The sequence below is a fragment of the Rhamphochromis sp. 'chilingali' genome, assembly GCF_963969265.1.
Source record: "Rhamphochromis sp. 'chilingali' genome assembly, chromosome: 2".
NCBI lineage: Eukaryota > Metazoa > Chordata > Actinopteri > Cichliformes > Cichlidae > Rhamphochromis > Rhamphochromis sp. 'chilingali'.
This window is the reverse complement of record NC_137930.1, coordinates 55185038-55211560: the sequence shown is the minus strand read 5'-3', so window position 1 is coordinate 55211560 and position 26523 is coordinate 55185038. Positions and strand designations below refer to the sequence as shown.

The window sequence follows — 26523 nt, the reverse complement described above, 5'->3', positions numbered from 1 at the left end:
GCTCTAAACAAATCTAAGCAAATATATACAAACATCCACTGCTGAGGGGATTAGTTCCAGGAAATGTCTGCTCAACAAAGAAGTGAAAGTCTTATATTTCATACATATATATATAATCAAATTCAAATTTTATTTGTCACACACACACAACCATACACAGTATGACATGGGGGTGAAATGCTTGTAGCTGTACAATGCCCGACCATTAAATGACAGAAAAAAGGTTTTACAGTATTTACAATTTACAGGTTACTACAAAATTTACAAATTAACTTAGGAATTTACAGTAAAAAATGTGCAAACAGCAGAAAGAGATTATAAAGATTATAAATTATAGGAAATGTGTGGTGGTGTGTGTGGTGATGTGATGTGTGTGAGAGTCCAGTCTTATAGTGATGTGTGTGGGAGAGTCCAGTCCTACACCTGGTTCAGGGCCTGAATAGCCTGGGGGAAGAAGCTCCTCCTCATTCTCTCTGTTTTGGCCTTAAGGGAGCGGAAGCGCTTCCCAGACCTCAACAGTGAGAAGAGTCCATTGTTGGGATGGGAGAGGTCCATCATAACCTTCCTAGCTTTGGACTTGCACCGCTTGGTGTAGATGGACAGCAGGTCAGGGAGCTCTGATTGAATGATGCGTTCGGCTCTAGCGCACCACTCTTTGCAGATCTTTTCTGTCCTGCTTGGTGCTGTTCCCAAACCAGGTGCAGATGTTTGCCGTCAGGACGCTCTCGATGGTGCAGGAGTAGAAGTTCTTGAGCACCTTCACTGGCAGATGGAAGTCTCTAAGTCTTCTGAGGAAGAAGAGACGTTGACGGGCTTTCTTAACCAGGGTGTTGATGTGACAGGACCATGACAGGTCCTGAGTGATGTGGACACCCAGGTATCAGAAACTGTCCACTCTCTCCACTGGTGTGCCACTGATGATGAGGGGTTTGTAATTCCTCGCCTGCTTTGTAGTGAAGTCCACGATCAGCTCCTTAGTCTTGCTGATGTTTAGGAGGAGGTTATTCTCCTGGCACCAGTTCTCCAGGTTCCTAATCTCCTCCAGGTAGGCCATCTCGATATTGTCGGAGATCAGGCCCACAACAACAGTATCGTCAGCAAACTTGACAATGGAGGTGGTGTCTGATGTGGCTACACAGTCATAAGTGTACAGTGAGTACAGCAGGGGGCTTAAAACACAGCCCTGAGGCACTCCAGTGCTGAGTGAGATGGAGGGGGAGACTTGTTTTCCCACCCTCACTGATTGGGGTCTGTCTGTGAGGAAGTTGAGGATCCACTGACACAGTGATGAGCTGAGTCCTAGATCCGTCAACTTGGTGAAAAGCTTAGAGGCAATTATTGTGTTGAATGCTGAACTGTAGTCCACGAACAGCATCCTAACATAATTCCCTCTGCCAGTGTCCAGGTGACTCAGGGATGTGTGGAGCAGGTGAGATATGGCATCGTCTGTGGAACGATTAGGTAAGCAAACTGAAGTGAGTCGATGGTGGCAGGAAGTGAAGAAGTGATGTGATCTCTCATCAGTCTTTCAAAACACTTCATCACAATTGAAGTCAGTGCTACTGGACGGTAGTCATTGTGGCAAGCGGGCTGTTGTTTCTTTGGAACAGGGACAATGATGGACTGTTTGAAGCACGTGGGAACCACTGCTTGGGCCAGGGAGAGGTTGAAGATCTCCGTGAACACCGGTGCTAGCTGGTCAGCGCAGGCTCTCAGGACCCAGCCAGGGATTGCATCTGGTCCTGCTGCCTTCCTGGTGTTCACCCTCCTGAAAGTGTTCCTCACGGCATGCTCTGTGATGATGAATGCATTTTCTTCACTGGTGCACTCCGAGCGCGCGCAGCCGTTTGTTGTTTTAATTGCTGCGGCGTCAAAGCGAGCATAAAACGTGTTCAGCTCATCAGCCAGTGAAGCATCGGCATTCATCATTGACGAAGCTGGTCGTTTATCATTTTATCACCTCATGGCACATGAGGTGATAAAATGGGGTCACCGTGTACCCATTTAACTACCTGAACACCCTCTTATGTGAAAGACAGAGTAGCTTGTGGGATCCTACACATACTGGGAAATGTGTTGTGTCTGTTCACATGAGTGTTTGTGTGAGAAAGAGACAGTGCCTTCCCAAAGTTAACCCTGGACATTTTGCTAAACAAATTACACAAATGAAGTTTTACAAGACATCACTGACTAAAAAAGGAAACAAAATCCTTGTGACCATGTGACCTCTGTTTTGGTTTAAAGCAGCAGCAGCATTTTCATTGTGAATTGACAGATCTTATCACAAGGGCTGGGTTGTTGCTATGGCTTCTTCTTCTTTTATTTTTAGCTTTTTCATTGGTTTCAGTGTGTGAATAAGTGAACCAATGATTAGGAGACAAGTTGGGACAGAGCCATGTTTACCGCTGTGTAGCATTCCCTCTTCTTTAGACAACACTCTGTAAATATCTTTCAGCGCCTGTGGTGCCTTTTCCGATCTATAAAGTTCCAGTTCTATGTATAATGGGTCAGAGATGCAGCCACTGAATGCAAGTCAGATGTTTCATCTCATCTTTAGTCTGTAAAAAGTGTCCATCTCTTTGCAATTTTTATGTTGAGGAATAGTAATGTTGTAAATGTAGATTTTTGCAGACTGGTGATTCTCTGTCCATCCTCACTTCTGAAAATCTCTGCCTCTCTAATGTCCTCTTATCTATGCATATTCATGTTACTGACCTGTTGTCTATGGAACGCCAGGACTGCCATAATGAATTAATTAAATACACCATTAAATAATTAATTAAATGTGGCAATAATTAATTAAAATTGGAATTAATTAATTAAATAAATAGTTATGACACATGTAATTAATTAATTATTGCCACATTTAATTAATTATTTAATGGTGTATTTAATTAATTCATTATGCGATTCACATTCGTATATACGCAGCCAATCAACGTAGTTGACAGGCTATGACAGCGTCCTTATGTGCTGACACTGGTGTTTTAGCTAGCAAAGCGGTGTGGCTGATGTGGAGGGAAGCCAACGTGTACAACCATTGGAGATGTGAGCAGGACAGACGAAAAATTGATGGGAAAAGTGTGGACTTTATAACAGTTTTTAAATTGTGTTGATAGGCCACATAACACCAGAGTTGTGATAAAAAGAAATGCAATGTTTGGTTTTCTTCCTTAATACTATCGTTGTTTATATTTACTGCGGGAAGAAACGGTAAAAACTGCGTTTTATAAGAAAAAAAGCTTGAAAGCATTCTCCGCCTGTGAGCAAAAACAACCCCGCCCCCTCTCCCCCGCTGCCCCTTTCCTATTCGTCCAAAAAAGTACCATGCCGACCAATCAAAAAATGATATGGCAACCTGGCATCTAGTTGTTAAGAAACGGGGGAAGTTTTAGGAGTGACGGCAGTGTTTTGAGATGTGAGAGATTTGAGACATTTAGCGCAAATCTTGTGTAGTTAGTGTGTAGTGTAGTTTTGTTGTGTGTGTCAGAACAATGAGGCGACTGCTGAATGTTACAGGTGTTACAGGAGTGATACATCTCCTGTTGTCAGGCCTGCAGGTATCAGGCTGTTTTTCTCCTTTATCTCATAGTGGACAGAAATTATTTGTTGGAGTAGCACAAATTTGTGTGGCATCAAATTTGATGCAGAACAGTAAATAGTTTGAGATGTTTAGTTAAAAACGCCTTGGCTGCATTTAAAAAATAGCTGCAAAAAACGTTGTTTGCTAAACTCAGTTACTTTTTTTGAAGAAGTAACTATATAATTAATTGCCCAACATTGGTCATTATATACTGTATTTTGCAGACAGGACTCTCTCCCAGACCACAGACTCATACTCATGATACAAGTCAGAGCTTTATAAAAAGAAAAAAAAAGAAAGTTGTGTTTTCGAAATTGGGGTTCAAGTTATTTTTACTTCCAATAGTCTTAACATGTCAATGACTAGATTTTTTTTTTACATTTTCATTGTAAGTGGGCTAAAGTAGTTAATTAAAGGTAGTCTAACATAAATGTAAATGCTGTCATTTGATTTGATTTTAATAAACCATGTAACTTGGATGGATTCGATGCTGGCATCACCACAGTGCACACGTCTGATGTCGCTCACAGTGGTCCCAGGGATCGCTCAGGGAGTTTGTGTGCTTGCTCAGACACATGAAAAATTAGAGGAAACATTGCTCCTGGTACAACTTAACTTTTTGAGACTTGTAGCTGGCTGAAATTTAAAAAGAGATCATATTTTTCTATGAAAAAGTAAAATGTCTCAGCTATTTGTTGTTGTTTTTTTAATCATCTGTTTATTATAAAAGCTGAGAAAGCGACCAGCATAGTATGGAAACTTCCAAAAATTTAAAATGCATCAAAGAATCGTACATATCATATAAACATAGAAACAGTGTATAAAAGAAAACAAGCACAGACTTCTCCAGATAAACATTTCCTTGTAAATTTTAATTACTGACTGGCTTTTAATAGTTGATACACATTTTAGAGACTTTGAGAAACATAAACATAATTCTGCACTGCATATACATACAAGGTCTTGAAAAATTGGGTCCCATCTTATCTTAAGAACCTCCTTGTACCATACCACCACAATAGAGCACTTTGCTCTCAGATTGCTGGTTTACATGTGGTTCCTAGAATATTTAAAAATAGAATGGGAGTCAGAGCCTTCAGCTTTTAGGTCTCTCTTCTGTGGAGACAGCTCCCAGTTTGTATTTAGGGAACAGAAACCATTTCTACTTTTAAGATCAGACTTAAAACTTTGCATTTTAAGGAAGCTTATAGTTAGGGCTGGATCAGGTGACTCCTCCCTTATTTGGCTGCCCCTCCCTGAGCCTGATTTTGCTGGATGTTTCTTCCCCTTAAATGGGAGTTTTTTACTTCCTATTGCCGCTAAAATGGTTGATCACAGGGGTTTCTATGATTGATGATTGTTGATCTACCTTGCAGCATAAAGTACATGTAGGTAACTCTCCGTGTGACTTGGCACTATATAAATAAAACTGAACTGAATTACATAATATATCTAATAAAACAACCAGGTTAATAATATTATGTAACTATTTTCCATACAGTCAAAATAGGTGCTTCCACAGAGTTATACGCTTTTGCTGCTCAGTCCTGGAAAAATTAAATTTACCAACAACTTTTAGCAATTTTGACATGGGTCCCCCAAACGGGGGAAATAGCATGAACAAACAAACAAGTGCAAATGATTTTATTAGAAAAATACAAAGAAACCAGTTAAGGTCATATTGCGCAAAGTTCAGGTTAAATACATAGAGATACGTTTAACAAATACATACAATTCAATCTAACACTATCTACCAAGAACAATGGAAAGATTCAGGCTATTAACACAAAAACTGAATGTAAATGTGTTAAATTACCATTAGTTTGACTACGATGACCTGGATGACTGAGAACCTTCACAGCCATTAGTTTGTTTCTTTGTTTTTGTGTTTTATCTACGGTAAGCGTAATATTGTCACCTGGACTATCTTCTTGAATTAGTTCAGTGTACATAGCACGTGGACACTTGGGTGCAGTGTCTGTTCACCGTCGGGCGAAGACTATTGGCTAGTAGCGTGGAGGCACTTCCCTCATGGGCCTCCCTTGAGGCTGTGGTGATGCGCCAGTGAGCGGTCAGTGGGTGAAGGAGGGCATCCTGGCGAGTGAGTCAGCCGTTTGGCTTCCCGAAGGGGGATCGACTGTGAAGCGGAGCGGTTCGGGCGAGACATAACACGCCTGGCTCGGAATATATTAGTCCAGACCAGAGCGGATTAGAACGGCTTGGCTTCGCGAGTGTCTCAAGATGCACAGATTAACGGGGAAAACGGGAGAAGACAGCTTAATTGAGATGAGCCCGACAGACTCTTTCAGCGGTAAGTAGCTGAGAGCCAGCGTAATGGCTGGTCGGCCATGTAAAAAACGTTTAAAATGTAGCTGAGAGATTTTCAGCCTGCCGAGAAGTTACTGGAGTGAGCTAAGTATTCTCAAGTCTGTACGCCAGACTTTCACAAGCTTGCTAAAATTGAACTACAGCTATAATATGAGACCTTTAATATTTTAACAATATAAATGAAACTTTCCAGAATGGGTTTTTCCAGCATTTTTAAGTAACCTTTAAGTCAGCTGACAAATACAATTGTTCTTTGGTTAGCTTTCTCACCGTCAGTTATACAGAGGGTATATTAAAACTTAATTATGTAGCCGTTGCTTCACTGTTGTAAAGCGTTTCCACCCTGGTTATTTCCCCTTTAAGGCTCCAGCCAGCTCACAGTCTGCCTTTCTCTTAATGGAAGTCACAGTGACTTATGTGCAGCTGGGCTCTGGCAGCTGGCCTGCTTACTGGAAATACTGTGTCACTTACAGACAACCACGTTATCCACCAGCAACAACCCCCAAATCCATCTCTGTTCCCCGCCTATGTAAATTTTAAACCAGTGGCCGGACACGGATTTTATTTACTTAAATTTTTTGCCATTTAGGGATATATTTTAAAGAAAATGTGTGTTGATGATTAAAAGGTGAATCATCCTGAATGCAGAAAACCTTATCAACAATATTAAAATGAAGTGTGTCATTCAAACAGTCTGAAATGAAAGTGATAACCACAGGGCCATCCTCTGTCAGTTTGGTGTTGTGTGCTTATGGTTTGTTGAGATAACGTTGTAACAGAAGCAAAACATATCTCACAGTAGTCACAGATGACTTGGTTATTACAATATAGAAGTACAGATTGTGTCTTTTATAGTTTGTACGTAAAAATCACAGAGCTGTTCATGATTGTGGGTTTCACACGAACATGCGTTACTGCTTTGTAGCAGCATTGCCTTAAGATGTGAGCTACGTTTTGTAAAGTAGGTGTATGTGTGCATCTGAAACCAACCCCTCTGCAACATGGCAGGTGACTACTGGTTTCCTGTGCGTGTGAGGAAACCAAACAAACTCATCTACTTTCACTATGGGCAAAATGTAGCAGTTTGAGTTGAGTCTAAAACTGTTCATTTAGTCTAGAAAAACAGCTTTAAAATATGGCCTCCACTAGAGCTGGGCGATATATCGAGTTTTTAAAACATATCGATATATTTTTATACGAGATATAAGATGTGACAATATCCTTTATATCGATATAGTCTATGTTACGTTATAATTATAGTTGTGGAGCCGCAAGTTTGCCTCTCTTTCGTCCATTTTTGTCTCTACGCAACGTTACTCCGCCTCGCCTTCACTGAAGACAACTCCCCCTCCTACCCCATCGTTTCACGTGCAGGCAGCGACAAGACGGACACGGCAAATCTCCGTTAACGAGTTACTGCGCATCGCCCCATGCGTGGGGCTGGACGGCGTCAACGTGCTAACGAGCTAAACATGCTAACGAGCTAACCGCGCTAACGAGCTAACCGCGCTAACCCTAAAATCCTTTCATTCTCTCAAAAGTTGATAGCGCGCCTTATGTATGAATTCTGGTTGTGCTTGGTGGCCGCGAACCGATTTTATGTGGTACACGGCGTTCAGCAATCTGTCAAAAATGTTTGAGTACGACTTTGGTAAGCTACGGAACTGCACCGCTTGATAGATTGTCGGCGCATTACGGCTACCGAGGAGCTTCGCGGAGTGATACGTACTGTGCATCAACGTAATATTACCGTATTGTGTGTGTATAAGGACCATAAATGGCACCTGTAAGAGACGTGGTTATGAAGCGGATTTCAAACTCCAGGCTATCAGTCACACAGTAAAACTTGGGAACAGAGCAGCTGTAAAATCTGTCTGTCTTTGTTATTACGCTCAGCGTCTTTTAGTTTACATTTTGACTGCACAATTGTGAGCTCTTTGTTTAGCACAAAAACAACCTTGTTTTCTTTTATTTATGGAGCATTATTATTTAATGAATGCTCATAATTTAATTTTGAGTAATTTTTCATGTACATCTGTGCTGTATGTTAATAAAAGTGCCTGTGTGACATCTGGGACACAGCTTTGACTAAGAACTCTTTTTGTTCTTACTTTATGGCTTAAAAAAAATATCGAGATATATATCTTATATCGCCATCCAGCTAAAAAATATCGAGATATGAATTTTGGGTCATATCGCCCAGCCCTAGCCTCCACCTGAGTTCAGCTATACCAGTTCTAAGAAGCTAGATCAGTCAAATGAAAGTTGTTTACAGTTTTGACTTTTTGTTGTGACACTTGGGCTTGGTGTAAAATTGATTTGGCGGGAGTTGTTGCCTGACCATATTTGTCGCCGATGTTGCAGTTCATTTGCCATTTATTGTCAGCATGCGCTGTGTTGCAAAGTAGCTTTCGTGTAAATAATCAACGTATACAGTTTTTGACCCCATGAGCCTTTATGGCTCATGGGCTCATAATTTCGTTGTTCTCATGACAATGACAATAAAGTTTCTGATTCTGATTCTGATGGTTGTGCGGCTAACAGAGCGAGAAAGAGGGAGGGAAGCAGCCTTGTGGCATTTCCACTGATCAGCTGCTCACACTTGAACAAAGCCTCAACTGTAGAGGATATTTAGTGGGAAACGACTCTTGGCATGAATGAACTGGCTAATATTGCACACATTCTTGCGCCCAACTGTGCAAAGAATATCCTCAGCTGTTTGAGAGGCGTTGTCATATGTTGCAAAAGAAATCTATCCAAATGACAGTCACTTGCTATCTTCTCTCTTTGTGAGAAGCTGAAAGGCTTTAAAGCTGTTGTTCAGAAGCTGAGAAATGAGTTTGTATTTCACTTTTGAAGTGTGTCTTTTATAATAAATGTTTGTAATTTCAGTTTTGCACCACCAAGTTTTACTTTGTTAACTTGGCGTTTAATAATGTAGACAACGGTCTGTGTAGACACTCTTCCTGTGCTGAACCCAGACTAAATATAACCGGAGAGAGAGAGAGAAACTATCAATTAGAACATTTTCTATTTTAAAACACAGACACAGAGCCCGAGACCTTTCGCTTTATATTTTTTTAGCTGTAGTGGTGCAAGCAGGGCTCCATGTTTGTCTTGCTTTTTCATCTGTCTTTCCATTTGTTTATGTAACTCTTTTCTCAGAATGATCTGGAAAGTTGTAATTACATGCCAAGCAGTGAGCAGTAGGTAAAGTACAACTCAGTTTCAGTTTTATTGTGTAGCCAACGTTCATTTAAAAAAAAAAAAAAGACTTGTAGGGGGGCTTTCCAGACGTTTCGGGCATGTTTCCTGCAGTCACTTCTGAAATGGGTGCATATTCATCTCAGTAGCGTCGTTCACTGTTAAGTCACCCTGTTTGCCCCACAAGACCACAAAATGCTGTAAACATATAGACCACAACATGGGCCAAAGTCATTATTCAGGCAGTTGTTTCTGCATTATCCTGGCTGTCTGAGATAACTTTTTTTTGTTGATTCTTATTATTCTTTTACACTGGTAAGAGAGCCGTCTTTTAACTGCTAACTGTGTTTTTAATTTTGTGTTTTATCTTTTTGTCTTGCAGATGATGTAAATGGCTATCACCATCATGCATCATCCAGCACAGGTTCACCGGAGCAGGGACGATCGGAGGTAAAAACCAAACTCACAGCATGCCCTCAGTCACACAGACAATTCTACAAAGCAAGAACTCCATCACTGACAGTCTTTTCACAACAATTCTAAGTAGGATTTTTTATTGTTATTATTGGTACCTTATTTTTTTTGCATTTTTATGATTGTAGGTGCTTTAGTTGTTTTGCAGTACCTGCTATTTAAAGTTATGGAAAAAAAGCCTTTTGCAGGCAGATTTATGGAGCAGAAGGTCCAAGCTTCACATTCAGCTCCCTGCCTATAATCGTGGTTGCAGGAAGCATATTGTGTATAATTACAAAGATTAATCAAGATTTCCTTCCTGCTCTTTATCCACTTCTTTTTTTTTTTTACCTACCCACCAAAGCAGTTTATTTTGCGTGTATAATACTACAGATAACTGTACTGAGTTTACTTCCATCTTTTCAGTCCATTCATGCTGTTGTTTCACAACATACAAATGGCAGAAGAGAGTTAGGTATAACTCTAATACTCATGTATTCTCCTCTTTCATACTCTAATTAAAGTTTGCTTTAACGCCCGATGTGCGTGTAGAGAGCTGTGAGTCTCTCAACAACAGCCTGGCCTCGCTGGCTCCCTCTGACCACAGCGACAGTCCACAGTTTGCGCCTCAGACCATAGAGCAAATCAATGCTTTAACTGGGGTAAGACACCAGTCGGGGGCACAGGTCGCTGTTGCTTGTGTCTGTGTGTTCATGTCTCTGTCGTGTCTCATATCTCTGAGCCTCAAACATCTAACTGACTGTGATTGTGCCTGAATCTTCATGTATGAAGTGTTTTTGGACATAATCTGTAAATGTATGTAGATGTAATGTAAGCGTGAAGTGCCTGTTCCCCTCTAAAAGGGTGCCGCTTCTGTTTTAGCGGTATGCTGTTGAATTTTGTTTTGAATCGTTTTGTCAGGCTTTCTCTCACTGTGCACTCGGTTCCTCCACAGTTTTCGAGAAAACGGGCCCTATTCCTGAAGTTTCGTTCCAGGGTATGGCATGGTAAAACAAGCTTGTGTTATGATGCAGAAATGTACGCTATATGTGTGACTACCAGCCACCCATTATCTCCTACCTGCTGCTCAGAGTGTATGCTCATGGTCGAGTTTCTCTAGCAGTATTGGACATTCAGGCTATTAAACCTGGACATCGGAGAAATCAATAAGCATTTCTTGGTAGAGAGCTGATGTTGGCTTTTTGAAGGCATGTTTTGTTTTGCCTGCTGCGAGAAATGGAAACATGCTGTTGTGCGTGTTGATGTATCGTGAGAGTTCATTAAAGGTGAAAAAGGCCTTTTCTCTTGGTTTGTTCTCACCTGTGATTATTGTTGGCCTCACTAAGAGAGCAACAACCCAACCATGTGCCACAGCATAATAGAAGCTGCACATGCAGATTTCCACCTGCCTAACTCTTTTGTGTGTGTGTGTGTGTGTGTGTGTGTGTGTGTGTGTGTGTGTGTGTGTGTGTGGTACAGAACTGTATATGCTGTAATCATGGCCCTACCCTTTGCTCATGACAGGACTGCACTGTGGTGTGGCTAACCATATACTGTACTGAAGGCTTCTGCCTTTGAATCCTCTTCAATATGGCCTTGTTTAAACACTGTGCAACCCATGTTAATGAAAAGTGTGACCTTTTATTCAGAGCAGCCAATCTGCAGGGTAAAAAAGAACATTACATTCTAGGACTACAACTTAGCTGAGCATAAGGTCACATCAAGGAGTTTTAAAGGCAGCACATGTATAAACTGGCTCTGTAGTCATTACAGGGATCGAAATCTTGTTTCACTGCAGACAACACGGTTTAAACTACATGTAACTCTTCAAGAGGTTTGGTTTATGTGCATACTTGTATTATGCCGCTAAACCAGATGTAATTTTCTGCAAATCTGGAGATCCAGCTGGACATCTAGCTCTGCACAAAAGTGCACGTTTCAGAACAAACATGCAGATTGCGATGCTTTATTGCAAGCAGAGAAGCCATTGCAGTAATACAGCAGTCACCATCTACATTCTCCTGTGAAAAAAGGGGCACCTAAAGTACTTTAAACAATATAGCTAATACACCGCCTGGATGTTAGATTGAGTGGTACTAAAATCAAAGTGCATTAGAGAAGGTGGATTAAAAACACAGACTGAGGATAGACGGGGGCGTGTTCTTTGTCAGATGAGTCATCACTGAAGTTGATATACACCATAACCTAAAACATACTTTGGTTTGGACAGCATAGGAGTAACATTCTCTGCTGGTCTCCTACTTCCTCTTAATGTTTCAAATAACTTAATAAAGAAATAAAAAGTAAAAATAACACAATTACGTTTCAATATCAACTAAAGTGTGTTCAGCAACTCCTGTGTATTCCAAACTAATTAAGTGACCTGAAAATAAGAATTCATGGTTAAAATTATCCCTCCACAAAAAAAATAGTACCTTGAAAGTAAGTTGAAAATTTCCACTTACTTTTCTACCCCCTGAAATTGGAAGACTTCTTGTGTTACACCATATTCTACATTTACCCTTCACCATTAAGATAAAAGGAACACGTCGATACGCCCAGTAGTTAGGGGTTAGTTCATAAATGTATAGAAGTCTGTGGCTCTGAGCAGGGGCACGTCCCAGCTGATGCGCCGATTCCATATGGCTGATCTGTAATTACTGTAAATTAGAGAGTTTCTGTAGCAACATCCCAGTTACAGAAAGTACCACCCTGCATTGGTCAGCACGTTCCAGTCCAGGCTGGGAGGCAGTGTAAACCAGCAGTTTGAACGTATGCATAATTTGGAATAAGAGACTGTGACGGTGTTGGAAACGACAAGCTGTACACGTTGAACACGTAGTTCAGTGGCCAGACAGGGTGGTAGATACAGCTGTGGAGCTGAAGCATTTAAAGTATATTTTTGTAGCTGAATTGTGCAAGTTGTCTGAGGCTGTTGACCCAAGGCTACACAGTAGCTACCAGTTTTGGTTTTCTTTATCTCCCCCTTATCACCCTTTGTAGAAAAGATTTCTTCATGTAACTGTTTGACTTTTGCACCAAGAAAACTTGAGATGATGTAATTTGAGGGACAGATATACAGTTCAGTCACATTACCTCCCCCCTTTCCTGATGCTGTGCTCTGATTAGATTAGCTAGCTGGCGGCAGCTATGCTACCCCTCTGCTGATGTCATCTCTAGGACTGTGCTGTGTTTCTCTCCCAGTATCCCTCCTCTTCTTTTATGGATGACTGAGCAAGAAGTGAGGGATTGTCCTGGGAGGTGAGTGGACTGGTTGGCTCCCGTTTGGATGGGGATCAGTGGAGTGAGGGTGAGAAAGGCAGTGCTTGCTGGCCTGGACTCTACTCCCAGGAGTAAAGCAGTTTAGCTCTATCAGGCAGCTGGCCTGTTTGCTGCTGCATCGTAACGGTAAAGGGAGTGGACCATGAAGGTAAAGTGCACTTCCTTTCCTCCCTTCCTCCAGAGTGTTGCCGTGATGGCACGGGGCAAAGACACTAGCCAAATATGTGCCTGAAATGGATATTACAGTTTTTATTTTGCTTAATGGTTCTGTGTATTGCCTGTAGTCCTACTGCTGCTGTAATGTGGCAGAGAGAAACACACTATACATAGTTATTTTTAGCTTTCTGAACAGCTGAAGCAGCAACCAGTCATGGGTCCTCTCCTTAAGCACTCCTTTGCGGTCCAGTTTTTGTAGCTTGCTAAGCAACTGCCTCTGTGGGGCTGATACACGTACTTGGAATTTCTTTGGAGGTCAGTGCTGATTACAGAAAAACAGATTATTAAATTGCAGCAATGTTGGAGCCTTAAGTCAGTATGGCTAGTTTTGATCTTCGATATCTGTTTTAGTTTCGCCCTATGATATAACAGGTTTATCGTCTTGTTCAGTATGACTTAAAAACAGACAACAAACAATAAACATCAAAGAAGCTACCCTCCATTTGGCATGTTGTTTGTGTTTTGAGTGATAATTATCAGTATTTTGCATTTTTTGCATTAGCTACTAGATGCAAAGCTTGACTTTCTGGTCTGCTGTGGTGACTGCAAAATATCAGTCCCTGTCTATTTATGTGTGTTTAAAATCTCACCTCCTTTGTGTTGTCTCGTTCTAGATTGACAAGCAAAAATACAGTAAGGACTCCGTGTTCTTCCGTGATGGAGTGCGCAGGATCGATTTTGTTCTGTCCTATATTGACGATAAAGATGATCAAAGGAAACAGGTAAGACATTTTCAATCACATTTTTTTTCAGTTATCACTAACTGGACTAACTTATTTTTTTCATGTTTTGCGTATACAATGCTGTTACAGTTGTATGTACAACTGAAAAGAGTCCCATACAATTGCACTCAATATATCTTAGCGCAGTTTAAATGTTGACGTTATTTCCACTGTTAGATTTTAACAGTCCGAGGTGGCTCATACAGGATATCCTGTGGGTTCCTGTGACTCCACAGCATACCATAAATACCACAAAACAGACAAAGCTAGGAAGACTTTTGCTGTCAGCTGTTAATAATCCTGTCAAGGTATTTTCTAATAAGGTGACTTTGACATGTAAATCCATTCTCAAGTCTTTTTTTTTTTTTGTATAAAAATAATTTGTTTTTAAAGTAAGTCCATATGGTTAGTGGCCTGTTTTATTTATTTATTTTGTGGTTTTTGTCTGTGGCCTGTCTCTCTTCCCTCACTGATAGCCAGTCCAGTTAAATGGCAGCCTCTCTCTGACCCAGGTTCTGCTGGAGGTTTCTTCCTGTTAAAAGGGAGTTCTTCCTTCCCACTTCCTTCCTACTTCTTACAATATAAAGTGCTTTGAGGCAACTTTTGTTGTATTTTGGTGTAAATAAAACTGTATTTAATTTAATTGGTTTTGTCTCCAGGATTATTATAGTTAACTAAAACTGAAATCAAAATAAATATTTACCTGCAAAACATCTTAACAAAAAAAAAATATGCAGGAAATATCTTTACATTTATTTTTTTAGTCCGTGTGGTTGAAATTTGTCAGCATAACTAGTCTGAGGCAGTGTTGCTTCATAGGGTTATTGAGACTGGGATGTCACATTTATTTTTTTAACACTTTTTCATATATCTTGCATCTGTCAAATACAATAATGTTTTTAATGTAAAACCAAAGCTAACACTGAAATTCATAAATATTAAAACATTTCCTGCACTAAAAACTAAATTGAAAAGAGCAGGCCCACTGTGCAGGCTAACTGAAACTAAACTGAATTAATGATGTACAAATAAAAAGAAATTAAAAATTCAAAGATATAATAACTCTGCTTTGTCACCTGTTGAGTGCTGAAAGGCTTTCATTGTTTCACACTGAGCTGCTAGCTTTACATGTGAGTGTCAACACTCCACAGCTGACTCCCAGTTTTGCTTACGGCCTCAGTCGGTGAGTCAACAGTTAACCCTCCTGCCTGGTCAGGAAACCACTAATTTTTTCCACTGTATGAGGAAGGGTAAACCGGAGGCCAGTTCCTGTGTGTTATCTGCATGCATTGTTAAACGTGACTCTAAAATTCAGTTCTAACAAGGCGGATTTATTTATTCAATTTTTGTCAGTTTTTTCTGCAGTGATTCAGATAGGTTTAATGTATCAGAAATCCTCTTGTAGAAAATAACTAAGTGTCATATACCGTGAAAGCTTTTGTCATGTTACTGTTAGCTTATTTTCACTACCTGTTCTTTCTGGTAACTGATACTTCCTTGTCCACCATGGTTTATATATCACTTTTGTAGCTGTTTTGTAGCACCTGTGTCTTTTTTACTTACCATGTTTCCATGATTTTCCTCTTAATGTTGCACATATGAGCCGCTTTCTCTCATTATTATTTTATAATGTATTATTTTCTGCTTATATTTTGCTTTTGGCTCAACATACTTAAATTATTCGGCTTTTGTTATTTCACTTGTTATCTAGATGAGGACATATTTTATCATTACTTCTAATAGTATGCAAATATTCCCTACACTGGCTTTGTGGTAATATTTTGTCCATGTGTATTGCCGTTTTCTTCTTCTACTGCTTTAGGAAAGGAGGAGGGTGTATGAATCCAACTTACAGAAAGTCGGCCTGGAGCTGGAGACAGAAGATAAAACTGTAAGCTACCTACTTTCGCCTGCGCTCTTATTCACAAGGGGTCACCACAGTGGGTAGCTCCGCATTAATGAGTTGTCAGAGTGTGTACACCTTGCACAACCCAAAGGGGATTTGTGTCTGCTCCAGGGATTCTTCCAGGGATCTTTTGCTTATACGGCGAATGTGCTGATAAACACAATCCAATTGTGTGTTGTTCACAGTGTGATCAAAAAGCTCTGTCCACGCGTCCATGAAAATCAATAACTTCACCTGATGTAAATATGGCCATTTCCTGTTCAAGATCATCTCTTTGTCCTGTCCAAACTCCGTCCAGCATGGCTCACTGGAAGTCCCATTATGACCAACTGCACTGTGCAGGCTACGATAAACATGCACAGAGGACAGACATAAACTTGTGCATCAAATACACCCAAATTTATTGTAGACGGTTATAAACTGTGAGAGCTGGGTCTCTGTCTATAACCAGCTGTTTTCAATCAAGATGTCCAAAGCTTACAAGCTTGAAAGCAGCATATTAAGTGAAAAGTAGGATCAGGTATTTGCTCATCTTTCAGGGGGCTTTGAACCTTGAGTTTGTCCAGAGAGTGCGATTATGGACATACTATCAGGGACAGCATTCAGGGAAACCACCTGAAGTGTGGTGTGTACCAGTGTGTGCTAAGTTCACGCTGAGTTTTTTCACTTAAAATGTCGGCTGCTCCCCACATTTGGTTCACTGTAATCTCATCCACTTTTTGAAAATGAGAATCAAGTTCACACGCTACAAAAGAGGCAGAATGACTTTAAAGGGATAAGTTTGAGGGGACTTGTACGGAGTGATCTAAAAACACACACTTGCACTGAAAACCATTTAGACGAAAAGATGATATCTACAACAAAAGTTGTTTTTTTTTTGAGCAGATTCCCAGATTGTTTTGCTTTTTGATCACTCACAATATGTCATAAGACCTTAATGCTATTTAGTGAACAAACTAAGAGCTATAGATATAAAACCTGTCACTTTTCAGCGATGTCCTTTTTTTTTTTTTTTTTTTTTACACTCATTATACTGTAATATACATTTCTATACACCACAAACACAGTGCTAATATTACTTACTGTCATTATTATCAGGAGTCAGAGGATGGAAAGACTTATTTTGTCAAGATCCATGCTCCATGGGAAGTACTGGCCACATACGCAGACGTGCTGAAAATCAAGGTTCCTTTCAAGGTCAACGATATCCCAGACAACAGCGAGATCCCCATGAACTGGCTGTCGACGCCTTTCCGTCTGCCGGGGCACATCATGAACCCTGAGCCAGACTATTTCACAGCTCCATTCAACAAGAGCAAGTCTGACTTCTTCCTTATCGAAGACAAAGAGACGTTCTTCCCTCCTTCTACTCGCAACAGGATCGTAAGCACGCTTATCTTGTTTGTCACCTTGAAGTTCTAAAAATACTCTGGCATTCAGAACTGAATTAGGTTCAAAAATGCAACAATAACATTTTTCCAACAGAGTTATTTAAGTAACTAACCTTCCAGCATAGAAGGTTATGTTTTATAAGACCAATTTATTTTGTTTCTGTCTTCATGAACAGGTCTACTATATCCTGGCACGCTGTCCATACTTTAAGGATGAATGTGGGGATAGAGACAAGAAGGGAATCAAGAGGTTGCTCAACAATGGGACCTACACTGCTGCCTTTCCTCTGCATGATGTGAGTTTTTTCTACTCCAGTTTAGACATTTCTTAATCATTTTTTAGTGGAATATACGCCTATTGTTTTTGAATAGTAACATCTATTCATACAATGAATGACAGTGATCTGTGTCTTCTGTGTGTCTTCAGTCAAGGTACTGGACAAAGTCAAAGGATCCCAACTGCGAAAGTGAAAGATTCAGTCTCTACAAATACTGGGCCAAATTCTTTTGTTTCTTCAAGGAGCAGCCCCTCAATCTTGTGAGGTAAGCCCTCAACACAAAGTACTTGTCTTTGCTTTCTTAAAATATCTGGTTTAATATGTTCAAAAAATTAATTCACAGTAAAGAAGGGAATACACAAACAAAAAGGAAGCAAGCAAAAAATGTGCCTATTATTGATAATTTAATGCACAGCCAAACAACTCTTGTTTCTTTTTAAAAAGAGTGCAGGTGTTGGGAATTTTGTTCATTCAAAATCCATAAAAGCTGCACAGAAACATGAAACACTACGTGGGTTAAAATAAGCATGAGGATAAAATGAGACCAGCTTTCTGTTTGATTGGTTGTTTACAAAGTTAAAAGGGTCTCCAAACCCTTCTTAAATATTTCTTATCTTTCAGTACGTTTTCAATTTTTTTCTACAGATTAACCTCATTTGTTTTATCATTTGTTCAATGAGTTTTTTTCAAAAACGGTGTTTTCTTTGGATACACACTAAGCAGAAATACTCATTATCCAATCTGACATCAGAATGAATGCAATAATTACTGTTTTTCAACTTTCAACAGGAAATATTATGGAGAAAAGATAGGTATTTATTTTGCGTGGCTGGGTTTCTACACTGAGATGCTGTTCTTCGCTGCTGTAGTTGGGACAATTTGTTTCGTTTATGGATTCCTGACATACGATGACAATGAATGGAGGTGAGTTTTTATCATCAGACAGATTCAATTACATCATTAGTTTTTTTTATGTTAATAATATAATCATCTCTTTCATTTAAAATATCCTTTGTTTCCTCTACAGTAAAGAAATATGTAGTGAGGAAATCGGAGGCAATATTGTCATGTGTCCCCTTTGCGACCAAAAGTGTACCTACTGGAGACTCAACATAACATGCAACTCCTCGTGGGTGAGTAATTGTTGTACTTATCATGATTCATCTCTACCCACAATATGTGACATTTAAAGAGCGAATGCAGCTTAATGTCATCAAATCAGTTCTCAGTTACCTCACTTTTTCTTCAACATGTTCTCTTTCAGCAATCACACCTATTTGACAATGTGGCAACTGTGTTTTTTGCCATATTCATGGGGATTTGGGGTGAGTAAATGTGTCGCTTCTCTGCTTTTAGCATTTTTAAGTCCAGTGCTCCACCTAGTGGGATTATCAGTCGTTCAGAATAACTGTTAAATAATTTACATGCTTGGACTGCAGCCCTAAACTTTTTAGCTAGTGTAGTTGTATGTGAGAACACAAAGCTGGGTGATGTGCAGCTGTGCTCACGTGAGAATAAAGCAGGTAACTGTCCAGAGACTTCACAGTGAGTTCATGCATGCCATCATGTCCTGCCTTCTGTGTGCTCTACCTGGGCAAGCAGCTAAAACCATGTGGGGTATTTTCAGTGAGGAAGAACTTGTCTCCTGTTACATGCCACTTGTCAATGTCTGGACTTGTTTATTGCTCACTGCCCTGGCTTCATGAATGAAAATAGCTGCTAGCTGCTAACTTTTCTGAATTTAAAGGACGTGTCAAAAAACTTTTAGTCAGAATTTTTAGGTCTAAAATGAGCAGTTTTACACCACATGTAATGAGTTGTCAAAGCAGTAAGCAAAACTTTAAACAAAATGCCTTTGTAAGCCAGGCAATATTCTTAGTTGATTAAATTAATTTGAAATAAGTTTGTGTGACGTTGGTACGTCTCTGCAGTGACGCTGTTTCTGGAGTTCTGGAAGAGGCGGCAGGCGCGTCTGGAGTACGAGTGGGATCTGGTTGACTTTGAGGAGGAGCAACAACAGCTGCAGCTTCGGCCAGAGTATGAGACCAAGTGCACCAACCGCAAGCTGAACCGCATCACTCAGGTGTTTGTGTGCTCATGAAACACTAATATCCTGTATAATCCTGTTGTGATATAAAGCCACACAAGGTTTTGCCAGGCTAAGTGTCCTGAATGGTAGGACTTGATGACACATTTCAAACCCCCTTGTATTAATTGTTTATAAACTGGTTGCACTCATTTATGAGGTGCTTTCATGGCTTAAATCAAAACTCTTTGAGAACATAGTTATTTAGCTAAATTATTAGCGGCTGTGACACAGAATTTACTATAATTTGCCATGACCACATCCTGCTCGTCTTTAGGAATCAGAGTGGGTTCTTGAAAGGACTGCTACAGATGTAATGGGAAAATTGTTTCTGTGCTGGGCCAGCGTGATCCTCTGGGTAAGGGGGGGGAGGGGTACTCAACGTGAAATGCCAGCTTGATGAGGAGAAGGCTTTGTTGTGATGTAGTTTGTAGATAACAGATATTTCTGGAAAGACTCGGAGGCACGGGTTTCCTTCTCCACCACATTTACTGATTGTCTGCTGGTGGATTATTCTGTTGGAGGTTTTTAAGAGCAGAAAATCACTCAATGAAAGAATTGGACTCAGGCTAATACAATTACAATTACTAGCTCTGCTTCACTAGTGAGGGTTCAGGTAATTCAAGGAACGTGGCCTTTTAGAGATCCTTTTCAGGATATAACAAAGGGTGACTGACTTCTGTGTCCGTGCTTTGCTTGCTTATAATTTAGGAAATGGAGCCTTACTTACCCATAACAAGCAAGTGTGCACGCATATGCCTGTCTGGAGCTACCGTCCTGTTGTGGGTGAGCATAGTATCTTTGGTACAATTTATCTGTTTCCATCTTTCCATCTGTGCATCAACCTGATGTCATTTGTCCTTACTAAGAAACTGTTCATTATAATCATCATTATTACCAAGGCTAGTATGTATAAAATGAGCCCTAAAGACAAGTTGGGAGCTCAGGCTGTTACAGTTTCACTTTGTTTGTGCTTGGTACTTGTGCATGGTCTGATTTTACGAATACTGGCAAAATTATATGAATGTTTGAACTGTGAGCCATTGAAAGTTTATACATACTGGTCCAAACCTCATTACTGTTGTATTTTTGTTTGTAAAGCCCTGTAATATGTCACTGAGCTAATGAGAAGAATATGGCCTGACTTTTTCCAAGAGGCATGTGTGCACACTTCAAGTTTGACATTTAATACTAACATGTCCCGCTTTGTGGAAAAACGAGCTCTCGCTCTTTGCAAAGATGTCTGCATGATTCGTTTGGTGTTCTCACTCCAGTTCTGTCTTTTGATTTTCCTGTGCCATGTTGTAGTTGTCTTTCATTTTGCTTTCATGTTTTCTCTGTCCTGAAGATCTCATTGATCATTGCCTGCATCATTGGGGTCATAGCATACCGCTTGGCGGTATACGCATCCTTTGCTAGCATCATGAAGAACAATACCGCCACCAACCTGGACGTGGTTGCCCCCTACGTCACCCCACAGCTGGCCACTTCTGTCACTGCCTCTTGCATCAACTTTGTTATCATCATGATCCTCAACCTCTTGTATGAGAGAGTGGCTATTAAGATCACTGACATGGGTGAGGGGCCACAGCAGGTTTTCTGTGTCTATATGTCCACACGTCAGTTCACATCATCAAAGTTTTCGACTGATAAAATGTGGAAGTGTATTAAAAACAAATGTTTACTGTTTTATAGAAATTCCAAAGACCCACGTGGAGTATGAGAACAAACTGACAGTGAAGATGTTCCTCTTCCAGTTTGTCAACTATTACTCTTCCTGCTTCTACGTGGCCTTCTTTAAGGGAAAGTTTGTTGGCTATCCTGGAAATTATACCTATATGTTTGGAAGCAGCAAACTGAGGAATGAAGAGGTACTAGATATATCTACGTTATATAGAATCATACTGGTTTTTGAGCTTCGGCCTGAATTTTTGTCAATGTTTGCTCTTTTCCATCTCTTTTCTACCTCGACCTGTGGGCACTCAGTGTGAACCTGGTGGTTGTCTGATTGAGCTGACCACCCAGCTGGTGATAGTGATGACTGGTAAACAGGTGTGGGGCAACATCCAAGAAGCTCTCGTTCCGTAAGTACAAACAAATACATGCAAGTACGCAGTTCATCGGCATCCACAATAAATGCCTTGTAATCTGCGGTGGTGGGGCCACTGTAAATGTAGCCTCGATGCTTAGAGTGATCTCTCCAAATAAGAACTTTTTTTAATCTTTATCTTACCTAACCAGTTTGCAATTTGGCTCAACAAAGTACACAAAGTAATGTCAACATAAATCCACTAAATAGTACTCAAGAGCTGGTCCAGAATTTGATGTGTGAACTGTGCTGTGATTTTAACCTAAAAAAGATTGTTACTAATTACATGATTCAAATAAAGAGAAAAACATTTTTACATTACTATTTATTTTTATTTCACTTATTTATAAAGCACATTTAATAACAACAGACAGTTGACCAAAGTGCTGTAAAAAGTAATAATTAAACAATAACATTAACATCATCAAACAGGTAAGAAAATTCGAATAAAAAATTGGTAACTCTTATACAGGATAGAAAGCCAGCGAGAAAAAATATGTTTAAGATGGGATTTAAAAAGAGTAACAGTTGGGGGCTTTCTAATGTGGAGGGTTAGATCGTTCCACATTTTCAGCACCACAACTGCAAATGCCTGATCCCCCTCTATGAACCATTCTAGACTTGTGTAAGGTAAGGAGCAAATGACCACTTGATCGAAGGGCTGTAGAGGGTGTATAAATCTGCAAAAGGTCAGACAAATAGTCTGGTGCTTGGCCATTTAGCACTTTATAAGTCAAAAGTAAGATTTTAAATTTAATTCTAAAACGCACCGTAAGCCAGTGAAGAGAGGCAAGCACCGGGGTAATATGTTGGGGTCTGTTCATACGGGTCAAAAGGCGGGCTGCAGCATTTTGTACGAATTGGAGCCATGCCAGACTGGACTGAACGACACCAACGTATAGCGAATTACAGCAGTCCAGTGGAGGACTACATGGATTGCTCGTTCCAGGTTTTTAAAGGATAAAAATGATCTCGCCTTGGATAAGAGCCTTAGTTTAAAAAAGGACCTCTGAACAACTGAATTAATTTGTTTCTCAAATGTAAGTTTGTTATCCAAGAAAACCCCCAGGTTTTTTACGTGTGTTTTAATAAGTTACAAAAATCTAAATCTGGGCCATTAAAGTTACAGCTTAGTCCAAAAATAATTACTTCAGTTTTGTCCTCATTAAAGGTAAGAAAATTTGAGACCATCTGGGTTTTAACTTCGTCAAGGCATTTGAATAAAGATTCCATGAGAGTGGAGGTGTTTCTATTGAGCCGAAGATAAATCTGGGTGTTGTCAGCATAAGAGTGGTCTGATTTGCTTGAAATTCTGTAGGTTACATTTTATAATGCTGGACAAGTTTTTACTATGATGCTTAAATGTTATTTTAGAGTCCAAAGTGAGCTCAGGATATTAAAACGTATTTACAACCTCAGCTCCTTGCAGTGTAATCATATCTGTATGAAACTTCGAGAAATATAGTTCTCTCCTCACCACCATTGTTTGTGGTTCAATACAACCTCCAATTTGGCTGTGTGAAAGGGATTACTTTTTCCTAATAGCACTCTATCGCCCCCTTGTGTCGCATAGGTGGCTGATGAACTGGTGGGGCAGCAGGAAGGCACGAAGTCACCCGGAGAGTCTGTACAGCCGCTGGGAGCAGGACTACGACCTGCAGGGCTTTGGGCAACTAGGCCTCTTCTATGAATACCTGGAAATGGGTAAAGATCCAGTACACAGTCAGACTATTACACACATTACTAATGACAGATTATTGAGAAATATTACTATTATACCAGTGATGTGTTAGTATTGACCTCAACAAGAAGCTGAGCTCTACAAAATATATATTCACCTTCAGTAAAAGAATAGGGTGGATGTATGGATTGATTGGTGGACTGGAGTGATCCACGTCATCCTGCAGATGGTGCTGTTTCATTTGTGTCTCTTCCCATTTTCATTCCTCTCTGTGTCTCAGTGATCCAGTTTGGTTTCATCACACTGTTCGTTGCCTCCTTTCCCTTGGCACCCCTGCTGGCACTTATCAACAACATCATTGAGGTTAGAGTGGATGCCTGGAAGCTCACGACGCAGTTCAGACGCCCTGTAGCAGCCAAGGCCCACAGTATAGGAGCCTGGGAGGAAATCCTTGGTGGGATGGCCGTACTCTCTGTAGTCACAAATGTGAGTGCTGGTCTTACTTCAAAATGTTTTGGCAGACACATTATGTTTATTTAACTAAACAGACTAACATAATTTCTTTGCTTGTTATAGGCATTCATCGTGGCCTTCACCTCTGATATGATCCCACGGCTAGTGTACATGTATGCCTACCGTACACACGATGAGCTGAATATGAAAGGCTACATAAACAACAGCCTGTCAGTGTTTAACATCTCTCAGTTCTCCCAAGAAGAAAGGCCTGAGGAATATCCATCCTGGTTCAATAGCAGTATCACAACATGCAGGTGTGTGTAATTACGAGATGGAGAGAGCAGGACTGTGGCTTTATTGTCTTTTGTGTAATCTATATATTCAAATATTACAATTATTTTACTAAAATTAAAGTTGAGTCACATTGCAGAAATATTACCAATATACCCGTGACATGTTAGTATTGACTGTATTTAGACAGTAATACAAGACACCTGCTGGTATGCAGGGCCTTTAATTCTTGAAAATGCGTAATGTGATCTGCTTCTTTGTACCATAATATTATTTAATTCTTCTTTTTTTCTTATTTTTCTTATATCTATCTATATCTATAGATAGATATATAGATATATGGTGGGACAATAATGAACGTTAGTGACATTTAAGATGGCCAAATATTGAGTTGAGTTTATATACAAGTAACTCCTGTGAGCAAAAAGTCAGATGTTATGCTGCTCTAAACACCAGGCTTGGAAAGGTTTTTTTCTACTCCTGACTCTGTGTAATTTCATAGACGGCAGATATCATTTATATGGTCATCTACAGTGCAGCACTCTGGCAGCCAGTCAGATCAAAGTTGGCCTAAAGAGAATGTGGTTTTTAAGGTAAAGAAGCTAAAACAATGTGTTTTAATCAGTAAATGAACTAAAGTGCTGCACAAAAAGCTTCTTTTTTTTTTTGAGAGTTAAAGTATAACAATATAAAGCTGGAGGTTAGTGTGACAATTCTCCTTTGTGAATAACAATAAATAATCTTGAATTGGGAATCACAGTTTGTTTAAAAATCTGCAAGAAATCAAAATACGTGATGTGTTGCTGCTCTGCAGGTATCGCGATTACCGCTATCCTCCTGACGATAAGAAGAGGTACGAACACAACATGCAGTTCTGGCATATTTTGGCTGCCAAGCTGGCTTTCATCATCATCATGGAGGTAACACCAGCACTTAATGACCTTTTAAGCTTCACATTTTTAAGCTTTTTCTTGACCTGGTCTTATTTCACTGATTGTGTCCTCTTCCTCTGCAGCATGTTGTGTTTATGGTCAAGTTCTTTGTGGCCTGGATGATTCCTGATGTTCCATCTGACGTGAGGGCTCGAGTAAAGAGAGAGCGCTACCTGGTCCAGGAGTACCTCCACAACTATGAAGTGGAGAAATTGAAGATCCAGCTCAGCCAGAACAGCAACAATGACTGCACCTGCACACCCATGATCTACCCATCTTTATCCAAACATGAGGTGCTATCAGAGTGCCTCTAGCCCAGCAAGCTGCTGGTCAGTCAGTCGAACACAGTGACATAGATTTCCCTGCTTGTGTTTTCTGATACTGACCACCAGTTTGCTGCAATGCCATGACACTTGCTAAAGTGCTAGACCTCTTGTTCTTTACTCACAGCCATCCCTCTTCTGCTAATCAAGCAATAGCAGAAGATCACACAGGTGAAAGACCAAGTCTCCATGCATGCTGAAAGTTTGAGACACTTGACTTTAAACGTCTGTCGCATATTTATGATTTCTCACTCTCTGTGTTCTAATTGTGGTGTTGAGGATGATCACAAATTTGGTTTAAGGAAAGACAAAATCTTATACACTGTGTGTCAACCAGAGAGCTTTCTTATGTTCTAAATACAAGCCTATTTATTGTTAAGTGCCACTATGAGTAACCAAAGATTCGATGCCTTAATGTGTAAAGCATATGTTGTCATTGGTGTGTCAGTCAAATGATAACTAATGTAGTTTTAAGGCAGAGTTTGCTTATTCTTGAATATTTTTTACTGTATGTGCAGCTTTGTAGAGCCACACAATAGAAATTCACGTTCAGCTCTATTGTTTGTTTGTTTCTGTTTTTACTGTGAGCATTGTTTATTTCTCTGCATCAAGGTCGCAGCACAACTTTAACAAAACCTTTCCTGTTCTTCACGCCACTGGCAGTTAGGAGGCCCAGGCACATTTTTTGCTATATGCTCACATTGGCCTCGACAGTTTCTGCAGGCCCAAACCTGACATGTGAAGTAGCTACTTTGTTTTTTTTTCTTTAAATGAACGGAACTCTGTGCTGCTGTTACCGCTGTGGCGATGGACAGATTTTGTCCTGCAGTGGCCAGTTTTTCAGCCACAGAAGCAGCAGCTGGTGCATGTTGAATGTTGACAGTCCGCCCCATTCTTGGAGATGGGAGTGAAGAGATCCCTTTTTAATGTGCCTATGTTTACCAACACAGAGCTAATGAAAGCCGGGCCTCACCTACTGAACTATGTTTGCTCCATTACACAAAGCACATCAGCCATCACCGCCTTCTTGTGCTTCTGGCTTCCTCAGCAGTGTCTTTGTAGAGAAGGAAAGACACACATTTTGTTTTTTGGTTGTTTTTTTGTTGTTGTTGCACAAAGCACTTAATGAAACATGACTACCGAGATATAAACATGTAAATGTAATTCTTGTCATGACACTACAGATTCATGAGCAGTGTTTTGAAGTGTGTGCGAGTAACTGTTCCTTTAAATGGAACAGGAGTCGTGCTGTAGGTAAGGAGTTCAATGTTCTTTTAAATGTTAACAAGAAGATTAGAGATG

General features: G+C 40.1%; 1 protein-coding gene across 3 annotated transcripts; it reads left to right on the top strand.

Moving 5' to 3' along the window:
- Positions 1 to 5640: 5640 nt before the first annotated feature.
- ano5a (anoctamin 5a) lies at positions 5641 to 25983 on the top strand. Of its 3 annotated transcripts, XM_080873270.1 has the most exons (21): positions 5641 to 5894; positions 9498 to 9565; positions 10093 to 10230; positions 13681 to 13788; positions 15611 to 15679; positions 16793 to 17077; positions 17262 to 17381; positions 17513 to 17628; positions 18153 to 18287; positions 18391 to 18496; positions 18628 to 18688; positions 19295 to 19446; positions 20161 to 20235; positions 20798 to 21026; positions 21145 to 21320; positions 21436 to 21533; positions 23112 to 23242; positions 23500 to 23705; positions 23796 to 23989; positions 24781 to 24886; positions 24982 to 25983. In XM_080873270.1, exons 1-21 carry the CDS (start codon positions 5825 to 5827, stop codon positions 25210 to 25212), a joined length of 2874 nt encoding a protein of 957 aa, XP_080729396.1. In that variant the 5' UTR covers positions 5641 to 5824; the 3' UTR covers positions 25213 to 25983. The 3 variants fall into 3 exon arrangements, with proteins under 3 accessions (XP_080729396.1, XP_080729397.1, XP_080729398.1); XM_080873271.1 differs by lacking the exon at positions 10093 to 10230 and having other exon boundaries at positions 5642 to 5894; XM_080873272.1 differs by lacking the exons at positions 5641 to 5894; positions 9498 to 9565; positions 10093 to 10230 and adding an exon at positions 11910 to 12998.
- The last annotated feature ends 540 nt before the right edge of the window (positions 25984 to 26523 follow it).

Coding starts and splice junctions, on each gene's coding strand:
- ano5a (XM_080873270.1), top strand. CDS start 5,825: ATGCACAGATTAACGGGGAAAACGGGAGAAGACAGCTTAATTGAGATG. Junction 15,680..16,792: donor TGGAGACAGAAGATAAAACT/GTAAGCTACCTA, acceptor CATTATTATCAG/GAGTCAGAGGATGGAAAGAC. Junction 17,382..17,512: donor CTGCCTTTCCTCTGCATGAT/GTGAGTTTTTTC, acceptor GTGTGTCTTCAG/TCAAGGTACTGGACAAAGTC.